The following is a 20811-nucleotide window of genomic DNA, read 5'->3' on the forward strand; positions in this document are numbered from 1 at the left end:
CCAGGTTCAGGTTTGTGCCCCCACCTGCTGACTCCCGCTGTGACTGCAATGATTCATGACTGGAACCTGCTGTTCAATCACAGCCCAGAGCTCACTTTATTAATGTCAATGGCGATGTCTGTGTCAGTCACTCAATTCCCACCCAGTGTCTATTATGCCTCGTTTCCACTGAGCGGATCGGTTCGGGTCGCTTAAAATGGAACGGGTTAGAATGAACCGGTCTATTCTGCAGAGCATTTCCACTGCAAATCGGACCATCCGGGACCATGCAAGGTTTAGAAAAAAAGCCTAGCACATCCACCAATCAGTGAGATGTATTTGTAGGTCCGCCCTAATGGAACCGTTCCATTCTCTATGGCCCCACATCTGAAGCAGGACCCAGAATGGTCCGGTACGGTTCGCTTTTATGGCACGCTTTCATAATGGAAACCCAAAAAAGCATACCGTACCGAACCGATCCGCTCAGTGGAAACGAGGCATTAGTGTCAGATTGCTTGACACACAATCTCGATATAAAAGTCGTTGATCACCACCATTACCTATAGTTAATGCTGTTGGCCATAATGCGTTTGGTGAATACTCATACAGATATAATTTTCATGCAAATAATACCGTAGTTTCAGAATTAGTGCTAAAGGTCAGTATTTGTGTAGAATACATAGGAAATTCATGTTATCAAGCTTATTAAAAGCTGGACTGTAAATGATTCCAAACAGTTTAATAAGTTTAATAAGTCATTCTACTTCTGGAAACTCTTCTCCACCCTTAGAACTGACTGGTAAATACCACAACTGACAAACTGCCAACAAATGCACATGAATGGTTCCTTGGCTGCTTTTTTTAAACAGATCTCCGTTCAAGAACACAGAGCTGGTAAACAATAAAGAAAGACACCTTGGCCAAGATGTTCCACCATCCCTGTGCAATCCATCTCTGTCTAGTTTTACTTCTTGGCTTACTTCTGCTCATGAACAGAGAGAAGCTGTCATATTGTACATGTGAATAATTATTACAAGATAGAAAGATAAATGCACATAAATGTATATTTGAAGAGAGGGAGAGACAGAAATGCAAATATTTGCACACCTTTTTTTTCTGATGCTCAAAAATGGCTCCTACGTTCTCCACATCTAGTTTCCGACACCTACATGGGAACTCGCTGCAATTATCAGATTACAGTCATTGCGTTCTTTTGCAAAGAGACTGTTTGTAAGTAAAGTGTACCTGTCATATATGAACACTGCCAGCTATTTTTTTCCTATAGAATCCCTGCAAAACTGACTGGAGCCACTAATACAGAATGATACATATTTTCCTGACTTAGAAGTAATTTAATACGTGGTGACGGATCTGTGAATCATGTTGTGACTGTTCCATTTATCTTTACATTAAACTGGAAAACAGCAGGTGTGACTTGGCTGATGCAAGGAGGAGATGAAATCACGGCAATATGTATTTGACCATTTGTGTAAATGCGGCGGCTCAGGGAGGAGAGGGCTCTTTCCACATATCCACATGTTTCCATAAGAGACAAAGTAACCTTGTGCAAGTCCCCATCTCACTCGACCTCACAATGGCTGCGTTATTTTCACGTCGGCAGTTAAACGTTCCTCCTGTGGATACTGTAACCTCTTTTTTAACTGCAATTGGCAAGATGCCATGGATTTATGGTCTAAGCTGCCCTTTTCACCCCCTAAACCATGAACCTCCCTGGCTTCCAGGCTCCATTTTACAGAACATCCTGTTTCCACTTTCCACTGTACGGCAAATGTCGTGTTGGTTTTGAATAAATGCCGCATACATGGAAAGCACTTTCTTCTGTCTGTTACATTGCTAGTTAAACGCACTACAACATTTGAAGAGACAAGGATGCCAGATGCTCTCATTTTTAAAACTTATTATACAGGTTTTATAATATATTAAAATGTTTTTTTTTTTTGCTTTTGCTGTTGATGTTCCATTGGAAAAAATTCCCATCACTTCCTGTCCTGTAGACACAACAGGGAGTGAGAGGTAACCTCTTCAAAATGAATGCTTCAACAGCAAGCAGATATCAAGAGCGGGTATAAACTACGTACTAGATCAGTGATGATGAACCTTGGCACCCCAGATGTTTCGGAACTACATTTCCCATGATGCTCATGCACTCCGCAGTGTAGTGGAGCATCATAGGAAATGTAGTTTTAAAAACATCTGGGGTGGTACAGAACTCCAGTAGTATTGCATCACGTTTCCCCAGAGCCCTGGCACTTGCTGACGCTGTTGGAAGACGGAGGATACCCTACGTCATAACCCAAGGCTGACCGGATTTTGGGATATGGTTAAACAAACAATTAAAGTCCTAACAGGTGTGTCTCTTGATAGGAATCCAATAGCATATTTGTTTCATGATACACAGTTGTAAAAAAGTTTACTTCTGAAATATCTCCTTACGGCTGCGAAAAGGCAAGCATTCCTGCTCTATTGAAGAGCACAGCCTGGCCAAATAAATCTCACTGGCTAGCTAGAACAACGAAAATCCAGTAAATGGAAGACCTGATGATGTCACTGAAGGAACAGAGTAGGAAATATTGGAAAACTTGTACCCCTTACTTTTTCTTTAAAGACCAGTCCCCTCTGGCTTCACAAAGGTAACTTCCAGGCCTCAGATTCTAGTCCTGTTTTTCTGATTTCTGGGTGGATGACCAGGTGGGGATAGGAATCTTGCACCCCTTCCTACGCCCAGGCCCCTTTTCCTTCCCGCCCCATATGACCTCCTACCTTCCCTTCCTGCCATCCCCTCTTGAAGGACATTGCAATAGACACCCTTCCTGTCTGCAGACACCCAGTTTTATAGCGTGAAATAATAACCATCATTCTCCCACTCAAGGTTAGCAGTTTACCTGTTTCTGACTTGCAGCAGGATGCTCCTCCTTTGAAGACACCGTCTGGTTTCTCGTGTCGGCATAAAACTGATCGACACCACTCACACTGTTTCCTCCAGCTACAACAGCTACAAAAGCACAAGGGAACTATTGTTAGTCGACGGTAAGCTGAAAGGTAAACCTTGATAACTTAGAGAAACACACAGAGACTTATACAGGACAAAACCTTGAGATTTATTCAAATTCTTTAGCATCCCATCCGGGCATTGGACACATGTTAAACAGCATGCTAATAAAGAACCTGGCTGCTTCCCAATGTATGTGAACAGTCCATAAAGGACTTTGATTACTGTCCCTCCTCTATCTCCTGGTCTAAGGCTAGCCATACACATATAGATTGACTTTTTCAGCCTCCAGGCTGAATTAAAGAAATCTAATAGACTCCTTAATCCATGATAAACATTTGGCTGGATGTAGTCAACTGTTCAGCCAACAATTTTCCAAAAATCAAATCTTCAAAAAATCAACTATTGTTGCGTCGAGTGGTGCCGACAGAGCCGATTTTGGCTGATTTAGCAGGAATTGGTCAACATTCACGCCCTGTATGGCCGACTTAAAAGAGTTTAGGGATTTTTTTGGGGAGAAATGATACTGTGTCTGTCCCCTGCCGACTCTAAGGCAGAGAACTGAGCAATCAAACACTGCTGGTTGCTCAGTTCTCCATGAGCAGAGAGCTGGTGACTGATGGGGAGTGGCTGGCTTAGGTTCTTAGCGGTTCATTTAGAGGCTGAGCTAGGTGCCGGTCCAGGCTCATGGGTGGATCCCAACCATATGGTCACAATCTTTCGCCAGAGCCTGGACTGGCTCTGTGATGTCAGCAGACAGCAGGCTTCAGCCCACTTTCTGCTGAAAACAGATTACAGAAGTGCAGAACAAACTGCACTCCTTTGATCCATAGGAGAAGTACAGTCAAACAAGCTTTGGTTGTACTTCTCTGTTAACATACAGTCTTGTACAATTAGTCATGCAGACCCTGGTTTACACATGGTAAGGGCTTTTCACAATGTGGGCTGTTTGGGTGTAATTTACTTTTTACTAGGATCTTAATTTGGAAAACTGGCATATAGGGCTCTGCTAGCATGCAAAAATTACACACATACCCCGTTTCCCTGAAAATAAGCCCTACCCCGAAAATAAGACCTAGCTTTATTTTCAGGGATGGCTGCAATATAAGCCCTACCCCGAAAATAAGCCCTAGTTAAAGTCGTTGTAAAAACATGTAATCCGTTTTGTAAAAATATTATATAATGAGCAGTGAGTCTCCTTTTGTAACTTTATTTTGGAAAATACTTCACTTACAGTGCCACTGGGCGCTCATGCAACCGGCCAGAGATCTTCTCCTCTCCCACGTCAGCGGCCCCTTCCTCTGCAGTGCTCAAAAGTGGGGAAGAAGAGCTATGGCGGGTCACTGTGCTGGCTATCATGCTTTAAAGGATCAGGATATATTTTTTTATTTATGGGGTTACAACCACTTTGAGATCGTCATTATGACATAACTGTATTTGAATAAATGTAGATTATTGTACATTCCATAAATAAATAAGACATCCCCTGAAAATAAGCCCTAGTCTGATTTTTGTAACCAAAATTAATATAAGACCCGGTCTTATTTTCGGGGAAACACGGTATTACTAGGATAGATGGTAACCCTTTCTTTGTGGCATTCATATGATTTATAATGGCTAGTTGTTATTCTTTTTCATTCTATATGACGACAAAACGTGGACTTTAGTGATAGAACAATCTACATGTTAAAAATTCAATTAATTTGAAGCAAGAAATACTGATCCTAATTTATGAGTTAATCAGTACAAAGTATGGGGTTAATGTACTAAAACTGGAGAGTGCAAAATCTGGTGCAGTTCTGCCAACCACTCAGCTTTCAGGTTTTTTGTCAAAACTTAATTGAACAAGCTGAAGTTAGAAGCTCATTGGCTACCATGCACAGCTGCACCAGATTTTGCACATTCACATTTTAGTAAAACCAACCCCTAAATGTCATGGCAAAAAAAAAAAACAGTACATCTCTGCAAAACATGCACATTTCCTTATGCTTATACCCTTAAAAGACCCTTCAAGAAATGCATTCAACTCCCAATCTCCCTTATAAGGCTGATACAAATTTTGTAGACTAAAACGGCATACAATGGTGTCAGCCCTGCCAAGTTGTCTTTTTTCTAAACTACTGAATCCCTTCTCCACAATTTAGGGACTAGTTGTTTTGTAGTCCAAGATAAGAACTACAAGAGCTGATAGTACTGCTAGAGATAGCAAAGAACAGCTTTGAATTTCTGACAAGACCAACAGGCATTTTCCGCACTTGTTGAACAGATACAACAAAACACATTCAATGGTGTATTAAACAGAAACAAATGAGAGCAAAGAAAATAAATGTATTGTAATGCCGCGTACACGCGATCAGTCCATCCGATGAGAACGGACCGATGGACCGTTTTCATTGGTTAACCGATGAAGCTAACTGATGGTCAGTCACGCCTACACACCATCGGTTAAAAAACGATCGTGTCAGAACGCGGTGACGTAAAACACAACGACGTGCTGAAAAAAACTAAGTTCAATGCTTCCAAGCATGCGTCGACTTGATTCTGAGCGTGCATGGATTTTTAACCGATGGTTGTGCCTACCAACGATCGTTTTTTTTCCCATGGTTAAATAACCGATGGCGCCCACACACGATCGGTTTGGACCGATGAAAAAACGGTCCATCAGACCATTCTCATCGGTTTAACCGATCGTGTGTACGCGGCATTAGGGTTTACATACATTTTATGAAGCAAGGGGACATGTATTTTGCAAGGCTTACACAACACACTATGCTTTAGGAATTAGCCAAAAGGTACCAAAATGCAGCCAAGAGGTACCACAAGTGGTCTGCCATTACAAAGCATCATACGATCCTTTCAGAAGATAGGTGGAAGATAGGAAGCAAAATGTAATCTTGTTGAAGTAGATGGTGATTTACTTACTGCATTAATATACAGGCAACAATCAGCAGAGCTGTGGCTACCACTGACACCACTACTAGTGCAGTGATGGTCTGTTTCTTCTGATTCGCTGCCACCACCGCCAGGAGGTCGGCATGCTCACAACGTATACCCACATAGCCTGGAAGACATCTGCAAAAACAAAACATAAAAAGGGAACTCAATGAGCACATTTTTTTTTCCTCGGGAAGGCAGTTATGAATAGTCTGGTAAATATGTGAAAGGGACCCTAGAGTTCCATTACCTAGTTGAAAATTGTAAATATGAAATCTCATATGCAATGTTCACTCTTATGCCGCATACACACGATCAGACTGACTTTTCCATCAGAAATTCCGACCGTGTGTCTGCCCCATCGGAAATGTAAAGTTTAAGGGCCAGATTCTCGTAGATCCGGCGTATCTCTGCGGCGGTGTAACGTATGTCATTTACGTTACGCCGCCGCAAGTTTTACAGGCAAGTGCTTTATTCACAAAGCACTTGCCTGTAAAGTTGCGGCGGCGGCGTAGCGTAAATCACCCGGCGCAAGCCCGCCTAATTCAAATTAGCCGGGTAGGGGGCAAGGAGCATTTAAATTAAGCGTGTTCCAGCACCGAACGTACTGCGCATGCGCCATCTGGAAAATATCCCAGGGTGCATTGCTCCAAATGACGTCGCAAGGACGTCATTGGTTTCGACGTGAACGTAAATGGCGTCCAGCCCCATTCACGGACGACTTACGCAAACAACGTAAATTTTTAAATTTCGACGCGCGAACGACGGCCATACTTAACATTGGTTGCCCCTCATATAGCAGGGGCAACTTTACGCCTTGCAAACCTAACGTAAACGTTGTAACTTCACTGCGTCGACCACGCGTACGTTAGGGAATTCGCGTATCTACCTAATTTTCATTCTTGACGGGGAAAACTACGGAGGCGACACCTAGCGGCAAAAAAAAAAAAAATGCATTTAAGATCCGACAGCGTAAGAGCCTTACGCTAGTCGGATCTAATGGATATCTATGCGTAACTGATTCTAAGAATCAGTCGCATAGATACGACGGCCCAGATTAGGACTTACGACGGCGTACATGGCGTTGCGCCGTCGTAAGCCCCTTTGAGAATCTGGGCCTAAAAGTTTAAATATAGAACACGTTCCATTTTACTCCGAATCTAATGTGCTTTTGGCCGGGCATTAGGCTACTTTCACATTGGGACTGCAGGGGAGGCGTTTTTTCAGGCGGGTTACAGGAGCTATTTTTAGCCCAAAAGCGCCTGAAAAACGCCTTAGTGTGAAAGGGGTCTTACAAAAATTGTTTAAAAATAATGTGTATAATATATACATGCAATATAATTGTACACCTGTGAATAATAACCCCCTCTCTCGTCTACATTGCCTGTAGGTGAAGGATACCTTTTACTGTCTAGTGAAATTTTTCTCTATTGTTTTCCATCCAAACAAGCAAACAACTGCAACAGTAGCCAAGTAAATAACCTAAAAGTACATAAAACGTTATCCTTGCTGAGCTTTCATAGCTCTTGTCACTATAGATAATCAAAGGTTATGCGTTTTATTGGGGATATTCTGAAGCATTGATGTGACGAACAAGCAAACAACTGCAACAGTAGCCAAGTAAATAACCTAAAAGTACATAAAACGTTATCCTTGCTGAGCTTTCATAGCTCTTGTCACTATAGATAATCAAAGGTTATGCGTTTTATTGGGGATATTCTGAAGCATTGATGTGACGGTGCATTTGATGACGAAAAGGATTTTCATACAGCAGGTCACAGACGAAGAATCAATGAAATACCGATGATGCCGCTTCATATCACAGTATCTGTACGTCAAACACATTTTTTGAGAGCGGTTTATTATGGATCAAAGTGGAGTTTGTTCCTGATAAATTACTACTACAACGCTAGTTTCTAGAATAGCTCTTAGAACTTTTGATATTTAATGCTGAACTCCAGGCAAACGGTTAAATACACAGATTAAATACATACACTATATTGCCAAAAGTATTGGGACTTTACACGCACATGAACTTTAATGGTATCCCAGTCTTAGTCCGTAGGGTTCTATATTGAGTTGTCCCACTCTTTGCAGCTATAACAGCTTCAACTCTTCTGGGAAGGCTGTCCACAAGGTTTAGGAGTGTGTCTATGGGAATGTTTGACCATTCTTCCAGAAGCGCATTTGTGAGGTCAGGTGTTGGACGAGAAGGCCTGTGCTCTAATTCATCCCAAAGGTCTTCTATTGGATTGAGGTCAGGACTCTGTGCAGGCCAGTCAAGTTCCTCCACCCCAAACTTGCTCCTCCATCTCTTTATGGGCCTTGCTTTGTGCACGGGTCCAAATCAATTTGTAGAGGGGGATTATTGTGTTGGGTTGTTTTTCAGGGGTTGGGCTTGGCCCCTTAGTTCCAGTGAAGGGAACTCTTAAGGCGTCAGCATACATTTTGGACAATTTCTTGCTCCCAACTGTGTGGGAACAGTCTGGGGATGGCCCCTTCCTGTTCAAGTATGACTGCGCACCATTGAACAAAGCAAGGTCCAAAAAGGCCTGGATGAGCAAGTTTGGGGTGGAGGAACTTGACTGGCCTGCAAAGAGTCCTGACCTCAATCCGATAGAACACCTTATGAATGATTTTAATCGGAGACTGAGAGCCAGGCCTTCTCGTCCACATCTGCCTTACCTGGTCAAACATTCCTAAACGTTGAGGACAGCCTTCCCAGAAGAGTGGAAGTTGCTATAGCTGCAAAGGGTGGGCCAACGTAATAAATAAGACTGGGATGCCATTAAAGTTCATGTGCGTGTAAAGGCAGGTGTCCCAATACTTTTGGCAATATAGTGTATATGGGAGCTCTCTTACCCATTAAATAATTTGCATTTCTGCCTAGCCATCCCTGCCACACAGTTCAACCCCATCTGGCAGGCAAAGAGACCCGATTTTTCTCTAACATTGACAGGTCTTGTCCCTCCCCCACCCTAGTGGTCAGTGAAAGGAGAAATATCTCAACTCTCTGTCACTTTCTCCTTATCAGTATGTCCCTTGTTATCATACAACTACTGACTAGCTCCTTATGCTGCTTCTCTTTCTCTCAGCCTAAGCCCTGTTGTACTGGGACTGCAAAAATCAGATAACTTGGATTTTGTTACTTTTACTGCTTGCATTCAGAAAATACATGTATTGAACCTATATGGTAAGCAAGTCCATTAGTCGTGCTGCTGTATCTGTTACAATGTAAGGTTTTGTTTATTTTATGACTGTAACTCTTTGTGTTTTATAAACACATTGATTGCTTCTTGCAGTTACTAATTCTCCCTGAAGAAGCCACGGTAGGCGAAACATGCTGGAGTTGCTACTTAATGTGATCACAAGGATTATTTGTATATGTAATGTTTCTAACACTGATTTAATTTTTTTTATTAGGGCAATACATAGAATTTAATGGAGCTTTTCCTGTGCAAGCGGAGGAAGCTCTGCAGCTTCTAGTGAGGAGCATTAAATGGGACCCATCATGCTAGAAAGATGGGCATTGTCTACCTGCTTTTAAAAAATGTATGCTTCAAGACTGTCATTCTTTGAAAATGCACGTTGCCTGGCTGTTCTGCTGGCCCTCTTACTTTCTTAGTTAGGCCCCTTTCAGACTGGGGCGTTTTTCGGGCGTTTTTCAGGCGCTTTGGCGTTAAAAAAAAAAAGCCTATAAAGTGCCTGAAAGAAGCCTCATCTGCAATCCCAGTGCTTTCAGAGCCCTTTCACACCGCTAGCGCCCAGAAAACGCTGGTAAAGTGCCGCTAAGACCCCTTTCACACTGGGGCGTTTTTCAGGCGCTTTGGCGTTAAAAAAAGCTCCCTCAATGGGAAGGGGGCTTTAGGAGCGGTGTAATCAATGCTCCTAAAGCGCTGCAAAGAAGCAGCTTGCAGGACTTTCTTTTGATGCCCTGCCAGCGCAGTGCCTCAGTGTGAAAGCACTCGGGCTTTCACATTGGGATTGCAGATGCAGCTTCTTTCAGGCGCTTTACCGGTGCTTTTTTTAGCGCTAAGACCCCTTTCAAACTGGGGCGTTTTTCAGGCGCTTTAGTGTGAAAGCACTTAGGATTTCATATTGGGATTGCAGATGCAGCTTCTTTCAGGCACTTTACAGGCATTTTTTAACGCTAAAGCGCCTAAAAAACGCCCCAGTGTAAAAGGGGCCTTGCTGACTTGCATGCAAATAAGGAAAACTGACTTTTCTGACACACCGGATAATGTTCAGAAGGTCTGTTGGCCTAATAAAGTAACCTCTTATTTGTCAGTTGCAGCATTCCATGCAGCTTTCAGATGAGTATTGGTAATATAGTAACCTGGGCATAAAATGATGACTTACACACAGGATGGTTCTGCCTCCTGCACTATAAACCTGCAAGTCCCGTGGAAGCAGAAGTCAGTGTGGGCTTCCGTGCAGTCTAGAAACGTAGATCTCACTGCTGCTGCAACTGGAGGATCTGCAAATGAAAACATACAAAAAGAGCTTATTAGAGATCAAGGCTTTGAGGTTGTCAAAAACAAAATCTAATTACTAAAATATCATATAAGCGTTAAAGTGGTTTTTAGGGCTAAACATTTTTTACCTTAAAGCGTTTGTTAACCAAAAAAATAAAAATAAAAATGGATCCTACTCCTTTAATGCATGTTATATGACACAGTGCTTGTCCTGTGTCATTTTGCCCCCTGTAACACCTAAAAACCTAGCTGATCTTGCCAGTTTCTCCCCATCCCTCTGAAAACTGACCACGGTGTATCGTGGCTGCTGAGACCAGACACCGTGGTCAGTTTACGTGCCTCTGTCATCAGCAGCCTGCTATCTGCTCTCCTCTCTGCTCCTGTATCCTCCTCCCCCCTTCACTCTCTGTGTGTGAGCCCCCACCCCCCGTCCTGCTGCTCTCATAACACTAACCTGTATACAACATCATCACTGCCTCCTATTGCAGCGTCCCCCTCTGTGAATGATTTATAAATATAAATGCCGTAAATACCTAATTTAAGAGCTGAGATTGAGATCACATGACCAACCAGCTTTCTCCATCTCTCCTCCAGACTGAGCAGAGGAATCTCAGCCCCACCCACTGCATCTCTCAGAAGCGGAAAGGAGAGAGCTGGCCAGTCATGTGATCGCAATTTCAGCAGTGAAATTAGGTATTTGCAGCATTTATTTTTATAAATCACACACAGAGGGGGATACTACAATAGGAGGCGTATACAGGTTAGAGTGGCTTAACCACTTTAATGCGTGCAATATCGGCTCCCATACCCCCCTATATTAATGTGAGCCCTCACTTGGATCCAGCACTCTGCCCATCTGTAGCTGCTCTTCCCCTTCTCACAGACTTTGCTGAGGCAGTGCAAGCCATTGGCTCCCATCCTGTCAAATTCTGTGACAAAGAAGCAGGGAGCATAGCCAAGCCTCAATGCCTGTGTCTATGGACGCAGGCAGCGTGGTTTGGAATCAATCCCACAGGTGTGGCACAATAGGAAGTGAAGGAGGAGCCAGGAGCACCGGTGGGAGACGCAGAAGAGGCGGATCAGGCCCACTTTTGCAATTCTATTGCACAATGCAGGCAAGTATAACAAATTTGTTATTTAAACACATAAATCAAACTTTACAATCACTTTAAGGTCAGTTGTCTCTCAACCGTGCCCCTGCGCTGTCACCCTATATCACTTGTAATCCAGTTGAAGACTACAATTGACTGACACACATTCCACAGGCACGGTTGGTTCAGAAGAACGATATGAAGATTAGGTAAATGCATGAAGACAGAAAGTGACTGAAAAAATATGAGGATTAACAAAACTTTGTTCAAGGTAATTAGCTGTACATGTAGAAAGATGAACTCTGGAGTAGGTATTGAGGATCACCTATAATGAAAGTTTATGTCACTTTAACGTTTTAAGTGCCATATTTACGGTACTCATTACATATGCATACTCCTGCTGTGCCATACTATAAAACGGGTGGCCTTTACTGCCCTTTCTCACAATGTAAGTCTATGGGGTTGATTTGCTAAAGGCAAATAGACTGTGCACTTTGTAGTTGTTTCAAAGCTTAGTAAATGAGGTAAGACTTCACTTTGCAAAGAGTACCCAATCACGTGCAAGGAAAATTAAAAAACAGCATTTTTGCTTGCACATGATTGGATGACGGAAGTCAGCAGAGCTTCTGCTCATTTATTAAGCTCTGGAGCAACTGCACTTTGCAAAGTGCACAGTCTATTTGCCTTGAGTTAATCAATACCTATGTGTCAGACAGCCAATTGAAGATGTACTCCTCCAGTAGGCGAGATCTTATTTTAACCATTTTACAGAAAGCGGAGTGATAGCACTGACCCCCGAGAGTCGCCTGATACAGAGAATACATTTTTGATAAATACAAGTAAATTTAGTATCATTGGTACACAACCGTTTCAAAATAAACTCCAAACAGACATAAAATGGAATTTAATCCAGTTATGTATTTCTACTAATGCAATACAGGTATTATAAATAGGAGAGTAAAATGTTATTTCATTCACTGTCAAATCACTGCACCCCGTTCTGCCCCTCCAGCACACAATGGAGTATCAGGCTGGGGAGGGGCAACTAGCCACAGCTCTGAGTCAGCTGTCAATCAGGCAGTCTGAAGGATCCTAACAATATTGCCGGGATCCTTCTGCCTTTCTACATTGAAGAACCTAGAATATGAAATATATTTTCAGTTGTTTCACATTTTTTTGTTATGTATAATTCCACATGTGTTAATTCATAGTTTTGAAGCCTTCAGTGTGAATCTACAATTTTCATAGTCATGAAAATAAAGAAAACTCTTTGAATGAGAAGGTGTGTCCAAACTTTTGGTCTATACTGTATATATATATATATATATATATATATATATATATATATATATATATATATATACACACACACACACACACACACACACACACACACACACGTCAAGTATTGGGATGCCTGCCTTTACACGCACATGAACTTTAATAGCATCCCAGTCTTAGTCTGTAGGGTTCAATATTGAGATGGCCCACCCTTTGCAGCTATAACAGCTTCAACTCTTCTGGGAAGACTGTCCACAAGGTTTAGGAGTGTGTCTATGGGAATGTTTGACCATTCTTCCAGAAACACATTTATGTGAGGTCAGGCACTGATGTTGGACAAGTTCCTTCATCTCAAACTCACTCATCCATGTCTTTACAGACCTTGTGGACAGCCTTCCCAGAAGAGTTGAAACCGTTATAGCTGCATAGGGTGGGCCTACTCAACTGGGATGCCATTAAAGTTCATGTGCGTGCAAAGGCAGGAGTACCAATACTTTTGACATTTAGGCCCGGATTCACAAAGCAGTTACACCAACGTATCGCGAGATACGCTGCGTAAGTGCAAATATGCGCCGTCGTATCTATGCGCCGTGCCCACAAACTGAGATAAGCCTGAAAATAGAATTCATCCGACCGACGTAACTTGCCTACGCCGGCGTATCGTGGGCGCATGTTTATGCTGGACGCATTTGGCGCTCCCATTGATTTTTTATTCGTAAATGAGGGAGATAAGCCGATTCACGAACGTACGTTCATCCGACCCAGTGCGCGTAAAGTCATACGTCCGGCGTAAAGTTATGCCCCATAAAGGAGGTGTAACTCAGCAGCATCCATGCAAATGGCTGCACCAGGGAACACAAGCCGACGTATTTTATGTAGTTTACGTAGGACATGAATATGACTAGGCGTAGGTTACGTTCACGCCGTAGGCAGTGATCCGGCGTATCTTAGGGAGTAGTTCCGACGTGATTCTGAGCATGCGCACTGGGAAGCGTCCACGGGATGGCGCATGCGCCGTTCATTATACGTATCTGTCTGAGACTCGGCCCATCATTTGCATGGGGTCATGCCCCATTTGCATGGCTCACGCCCACTTCCACATACGCCGGCTTACGCCTAGGAAAACCAGCGCAGATTTGGCAGCACTGGCTTTGTAAATCCAGTGCTTGCCTCTCTGCGCTACGTCGGCGCAACGTAAAGGAGATACGCTACAGCGGCATAAATATGCGCCGAATGTCTGTGAATCCGGGCCTATATTTTATATATGTGTATATATATATACATACATACACACATATATACATACACACACATATATACATACATATACTTAAAAAAAAAAAAAAAATGATGTTCTTAGCCTGGGGTTCAGCTTTAAGGCATGATTATTTGTTTATGCAATATTTTGCCATACAAATGCTCCCCTCGGTCTGGCATATTGAAATGGGTTTCTCCAACATTGCATGATGTAAAAGTACTGGAAAGGCCCTGGAACTCCCTAGATATCTTTTATATGAAGAGGATTTTGTTGCGTCAGTTGCATAAGTATCTGTCACATGATGGGTTAACTTTACCCCCTTGTCATTATCTCAGCCACACTTTGCGGTTGTATTGGAATTTGTTAAACAGCTTAAACCTCCCTGGGCCAGGCAGCTGATAAATAAGTAATCGTTTTATATGCACAGGGAGAAACCTGGACATTCCACAACTCTGCTACAAAACTTGGCTTATTTTCCGAAGATTACAGCGTCAGTTTCTTGTCACACATGACTAAAGGGTGTAAAAAGGGACAGCCATCCCCAAAACAGGTAAAGGGCTGTTATCTGAATAATACGGCCTGATACAAGCACTATTTACACTGGTATCAACAGTATTAACAGAGCCAAAAGGTCCTGGAATATACACCGATCAGCCATAACTTTATGACCACCGACGGGTAAAGTGAATACCATCGATTATCTCGATACAATGGCATCTGAAAGTACGTGGGATATATTAGGCAGCAAGTAAACATGTTGTCCCTTGATGTGTTGAAAGCAGAAAGCAGGTTTGTTGTGTATGGGGCCACGTAGCCGCAAACCCATCAGGGTGCCCATGCCAACCTGTGTCCACAGCCAAATACAATAAGCACTTAAGCATCAGACCTGGACCACAGAGCAATGGAAGAAGGTGGCCTGATCTGATGACTGTTTTCTTTTATACAGGCAGTCCCCGACTTACGAACACCTGACTTACGAACTGCCTCAATGCCGGCTGCTTGTGCTCCACGATGGTCCTGGATACCTCCGAGCAGCTATCTTTCCACATTCCACACTGCAGTACTTCATGTACTGCATGGCCAGAAGAGCCCCAGAAGCGTTCGGAACATGCCACATCCCTGCACAGGCGGAAGCCAGAACATCCCACATCCCTGCACAGGCGGGAGTTACACTTACAAGCAGTGTTCCGACTTACGAACAACTATGAACAAACCTACAGTCCTTAGGGCCCTTTCACACGGGGTGGATCAGTAATGATGCGCCTCCGTGTGTCCGTAAGCTAAGCGGGGATCGCTCCGTAAAATCCCCGCTGAGCCGTCAGCTGACAGGGCGGTCCCCGCACCCTGTCTTTTCTCCGCTCTCCCCTATGGGGGGATCGGATGAACACGGACCGTGTGTCTGTGTTCATCCGATCCGCAGACGGAAGAAAAAATAGGATTTTCTTCCGTCCGCAAAATCGGATCATTGCGGAGGCGGGTGATTAAGGGTGTCAGCGGATGTCCATCCGCTGACACCCGCAATCACATAGGGACCAATGTATGTCCCGTTTTCATCCGCAAACGGATGGATGAAAATGCGGACATACGGTCCGCACATGTGAAAGGGGCCTTATTGTGTTCGTAACTCTGGGACTGCCTGTATCATGTGGATGGCTGGGTGCTTGTGCGTCGTTTACCAGGGGAAGAGATGGCACTAGAATGGCACTAGAATGCGGTGTTAACAGTCGGCTGAGGCAGTGTGATGCTTTTGGTAATGTTCTGCTGGGAAACATTGGGTCCTGCCATTCATGTGGATATTACTTTGACACGTACCACCTAACAAAACCTTGTTGCTGACCAAGTGCACCCCTTCATTGAAACCATATTCCCTGATTTTCAGCAGGATAATGCACCCTGTGACAGTGCAAAAAATGTTCAAGAACGGTTTGAGGAACACAACAATGAGTTTTATGTGTTAACTTGGCCTGAAAATTCTCCAGATCTCAATCCAATGGAGCATCTGTGGGATGTGGAAAAATAAGTCCGATCCATGGAGGCCTCACCTCGCAACATACAGGACTTTAAGGATCTGCTACTGACAGTTTGAGGCCAGATACCACAGTGTACCTTCAGAGGACTAGTGATGCCCATGTCTCGGCAGGTCAAGGCTGTTTTGTTGCCAAATGGGGAACCTACGTAATATTAGATGGGTGGTCATAAAGGTATGGGTAATCAGTGTAGCATATTACTGGCTTTATTTGCCATTTGCTGTGCATTAGGTGCCATCTGAAACCTCACTATAAAAATATATATTCATTTTAAACTGAGGACGACAAACTTTATAAACATTTTGTAGGCTAAAAATGATGCAGGTTTTTATTGTTGGCTATGCTTAGTTCTTCCAAGAGGCAATGGACCGTTACATTTTCAAAATTAAGTATAAAGTCAGCAGCATAGCTACAAAGAATTCACCAATAATTGTGTTTATTGACCTGAATGGTACATGGATCAAGGCAAGTAGAATTTATACTCCAAGAAAAATGCAAAAAGGATTGGAATGCAAATAAGGTCTAATGTACGCCCGTCTAACCCACCTTTGTGGCATAACCCAGCAACGGGATATGGGCCGTTGCTAGGATACAGTAGAGGATGAGGGACGTGGATGGGTCCTTCTCCTGCCCCCGTGTTGTAAGGCAAGTGTCTGCTGCCAACCTCCCTGCCGCTTAATCCCCTCTGACAGCTGGGTCTTCTTTGCATGGCTGTGACCCATCATTTACAGTGCTGCACATGCTTAGAGCGCTGTATAGTAAAGTTAAAGGGAAAGTGTGCCTAATTTGTTTTATAGTTTTTTGATTATGGCCTCACATAATAAAGACTTAACTAAAGATAACAAAGTACCATCATCCGGATTAGTATAGAGAAACAGGGAAGGATTCCACACTTGGCCATTGACCCGTTGGGTGAGCAACTTGTTCTTTTATGTTTTTTGCTAAGTTTTTCTGCCTAAGTTTCTCAATTGTAACATTTTTGTGCCTTATTTAATTATTTGTCTTTTAGATTATTCCTCCTAAAGAAGCGTTTCATATATATATATATATATATATATATATATATATATATATATATATATATATATATATATATATATATATATATATATATATATATATATATATATATATATATATATATATATATATATATATATATATATATATATATATATATATATATATATATATTGTTGATTATCAGTACCGAGATAGTCCACTATAACTATTTGGGCGGGAATAATTTGTATGGTCAGTTTCAGCAACTGCCTCTATATTGCCACAAAGGCTTCACTGCCTGTTTCCCTTAGTGAAGATGGCGGCGCCAACACCTGATCCGAAGGACGGATCGGCCTCGGGCGGCCGACATCGCGGGCACTCTGGACAGGTAAGCGTGCTTATTAAAAGTCAGCAGCTACAGTGTTTGTAGCTGCTGACTTTTAAAAAAAAAATTAAACAGCTGGACCTCCGCTTTAAAATGTGCCAAGCTTATATAAATAATTGTTAATGCTCCAAAAAAAACAACTAGTTTTGTAACACAGCACAAGGCTACACGCACAGCCACAGGGCGCACCAACCTTCATAAGTCAGTGTGCCAAAATACATCATCTTGTGCACATCGGGAGCTGTGCAACTGGTGCTATACTGACCAACATGTTTTACCACATCTGAGATCAAGTTGAAACAAAAAGCAATGTGAAATTCTGCCAGAAACTGGGCAAATCTGATACCCGTCATGATTCGGCATGACGGGTATGGGTTAAAGATGGGTTAAAGATCCAGCTCAAAGGTTGAGCGTCTGAACACCATTGCGGAGATCCAGCGTAAATAGCAAAAGAGGTGCCTGACGCGCTTCAAAAAGAAGCCTTTCAGGACACATTCCAGAAGCCACCAATCTGCTATTCACGCTGGATCTCGCTGGATATTTCTCGCTGGATATTTGCTTTACAAGTGATTGTCCCTTTATTCCTTCCTGTGTACAATGTACTATAACATGGTGGTCTTGGCTGCTTCAGGAGGCCACCTATGAGTTGTACTTACTTACCTATTCTTTCCTCATTCCATCAACATTACAACAATGAGCAAACTCTGAACTCTCTGTGGCCACCTGTTTACAGCGGCTTTGAACTTTATCACAGATGTCTGTTTCTTTGAACCATTTGCTCCCGTTACTTAATAACCTCATTTGCAACTATACGGGACTTAACCTCAGCCATATCATATCGCCAGTTCAGATATCCCCACAACAAAAAACTTGGTGGATTTCAGGAACAGCTTCTTTTTGAAGGAATGACCTGCACGTCCTCATCCATTAACCTTTGGATCTGTGATGCAAGTGAGAACATGAAAACGCCTTTTGTTTTTAGGAAGGCCCTCCTGTAAAAGGTCTACTTCACACCTAATAGTACAGATGAATAGGTGTTAATAGTTCCTTACAGCTTCCTAAAAAAACACAGTAAACTGCAATACGTAGATAGGAAACAGCCACATAGGAAAGAATGGGATTTTTAGGAGAAATGCATTTTAATGCAGTGAAGTTAAAGTGTTTTCTCTTATGCCGCGTACACACGATCATTTTTCAGCATGAAAAAAAAAAACTTAGTTTTTCAGCATGTCGAAAAAACAACGTTTTACCAACTTCATCATTAAAACGACATTGCCTACACACCATCGTTTTAAAAAAATGATCTAGCAAAGCGCGGTGACGTACAACACGTACGACGGCACTATAAAGGGGAAGTTCCATTCGCCAGTGGGTTGAATCCGTGTTAGTAAAAGACGATTTGCGCTTTTCTGTCTGTTACAGCGTGATGAATGTGCGTACTCCATTATGAACGGTAGTTTTACCAGAACGAGCGCTCCCGTCTCATAACTTGCTTCTGAGCATGCGCAGGTTTTTTACGTCGTTTTAGCCCACACACGATTATTTTTTACAACCCGAAAAACGACATTGTTTAAAAATGCAGCATGTTAGAATATTTTTTTTCTCGTTTTTCAGAACCTGAAAAATGATGTGAAGCTCACACACGATCATTTTAAATGACATTTTTGAAAAACAATGTTTTTTTTCATGCCGAAGAATGATCGTGTTTACGCTGCATTATTTTCTCTAAAGCCCTGTACACACGATCGGTTCGTCTGATGAAAACGGACCAATGGGCCTGAATTCGCACCTGAGCCACAATGCCCAGAATACGCACATGTTTTTTCGGCAATGCGCAGTGCGAATGCATCGCACATATGTGAACCAGCCTCATTGAAATCAATGTATTTTATAATGTTATGCGAATTGGATGCAGTTTAAGCCGCAACCAATTCGCATAGGTGTGAACACGGCCCTAAGGGGAGGTTCCTTTCAAATGGCGCCACCCTTTGGGCTGCTTTTGGGCTGCATACTTGATTCTGAGCATGCACCTTTTTTTTTCCCCTCGGAAAAGCATACACACGACCATTTTTCACAACGAGAAAGAGACTGACAGGAAACACGACGAGAAAAAAGAGAGCTGGTTTAAAAAAAAATTGCTGAAAGTTTTTTCGTCGAGAAAACTGCTAGGGAGCATACACACGACCGGTTTTCACAACCAATATAAAAAATGCCAGCTTTCTCGTCGTGAAAACCGATCGTGTGTTCAAGGCATCAGATGTTAAAAAATGTTAGTCAAATTATCAGTTATTTAAAAATAAAATTGTTCTATGATTCAATTATGCAAACTAGGGGGGCGGCACCCCTGGGCCTCTTATGGACCGGCCCGTGGGCTGGATGCGACCCTTTGCTTGCCTTTATCTGGCCCCCTAGGAACTATTCCTTCCACTGATGTGAGGCACTGTTCCTTCCACTGACACCAAAGAAGGGGGAATATTCCTCCCACCTACACCAACAATGGAGTACTATTTCCTCCCACTGACGCCAGAGATGGGGAACACATTTTCACACTGACACCAATTATGGGGCACTACTCCCCCCACTGCCACCAGTGATGGGGCACTATTCCTTCCACTGACCGACAAACTTATGGCATTGTCTACTCCCACCGGCTACAGTACAGTCCCCCTAAAGTTTGAAATGCAGTAAACTAACCCTTTGTTTAAAAAGTTTGGAGACCCCTGCACTAGTAGAACACTCATACAAAATGATCTGTACATTCGATGGCTTGACGGATGTCATTCAAAAAGTACTTGGAACGGATGGACTTTTTTTTTTTTGTAAACCAGGTCATTTGTATTGAAAAGTATTTCATTTTTTCAAAAATTAATATGTTCAAAACATTTTCCAAATTCATTCATTCAACAGTCAATTTGTCCCCATGAATGATTAGAAAATCTTAAAATTTAACATTTATGAACAACATTCAACAATTGTAAAGCCAGCTTTAGTTACAAATAATCACAGCACCATAAATGAATACCTCATAGAAAAAACAAATACATAAGTTAATGCTGCACTACATGGGGCATGCTCCATTGGAGTCCATCTGATCAGCGGGGAATCTGCGGGATGATACCGGCTGAGTAGGTGGATGGCTGGTCCATGTCCGCTCTTCTTAGGCCTCGTACACACGACGGGACATGTCCGATGAAACCGGTCCGCGGACCGTTTTCATCGGACATGTCCGCTGGCGGATTTTGGTCTGATGGCTGTACACACCATCAGACCAAATTTCCCGCGGACAGCGAACGCGGTGACGTGGCCGCGCCTTCGCCGCGGCGACCCTGGAAGGTCAATGCTTCCACGCATGCGTCGAATCACTTTGAC

The 20811-nt window shown here is 42.8% G+C and overlaps 1 protein-coding gene across 1 annotated transcript in view; it reads right to left on the reverse strand.

Annotated features, from left to right (window-relative positions):
- Positions 1 to 20811, reverse strand: part of TGFA (transforming growth factor alpha) — a 96707-nt gene that overhangs the window by 3307 nt on the left and 72589 nt on the right. The window contains exons 3-5 of the mRNA XM_040345875.1: positions 10283 to 10400; positions 5912 to 6061; positions 2883 to 2992 (exon numbers count right to left, since the gene is read on the reverse strand). Coding sequence (XP_040201809.1) covers positions 2883 to 2992; positions 5912 to 6061; positions 10283 to 10400 — 378 coding nt within the window. The remainder of the gene's footprint in view (positions 1 to 2882; positions 2993 to 5911; positions 6062 to 10282; positions 10401 to 20811) is intronic.

This window comes from Rana temporaria, chromosome 3 (assembly GCF_905171775.1).
Source record: "Rana temporaria chromosome 3, aRanTem1.1, whole genome shotgun sequence".
Taxonomy (NCBI): Eukaryota; Metazoa; Chordata; class Amphibia; order Anura; family Ranidae; genus Rana; species Rana temporaria.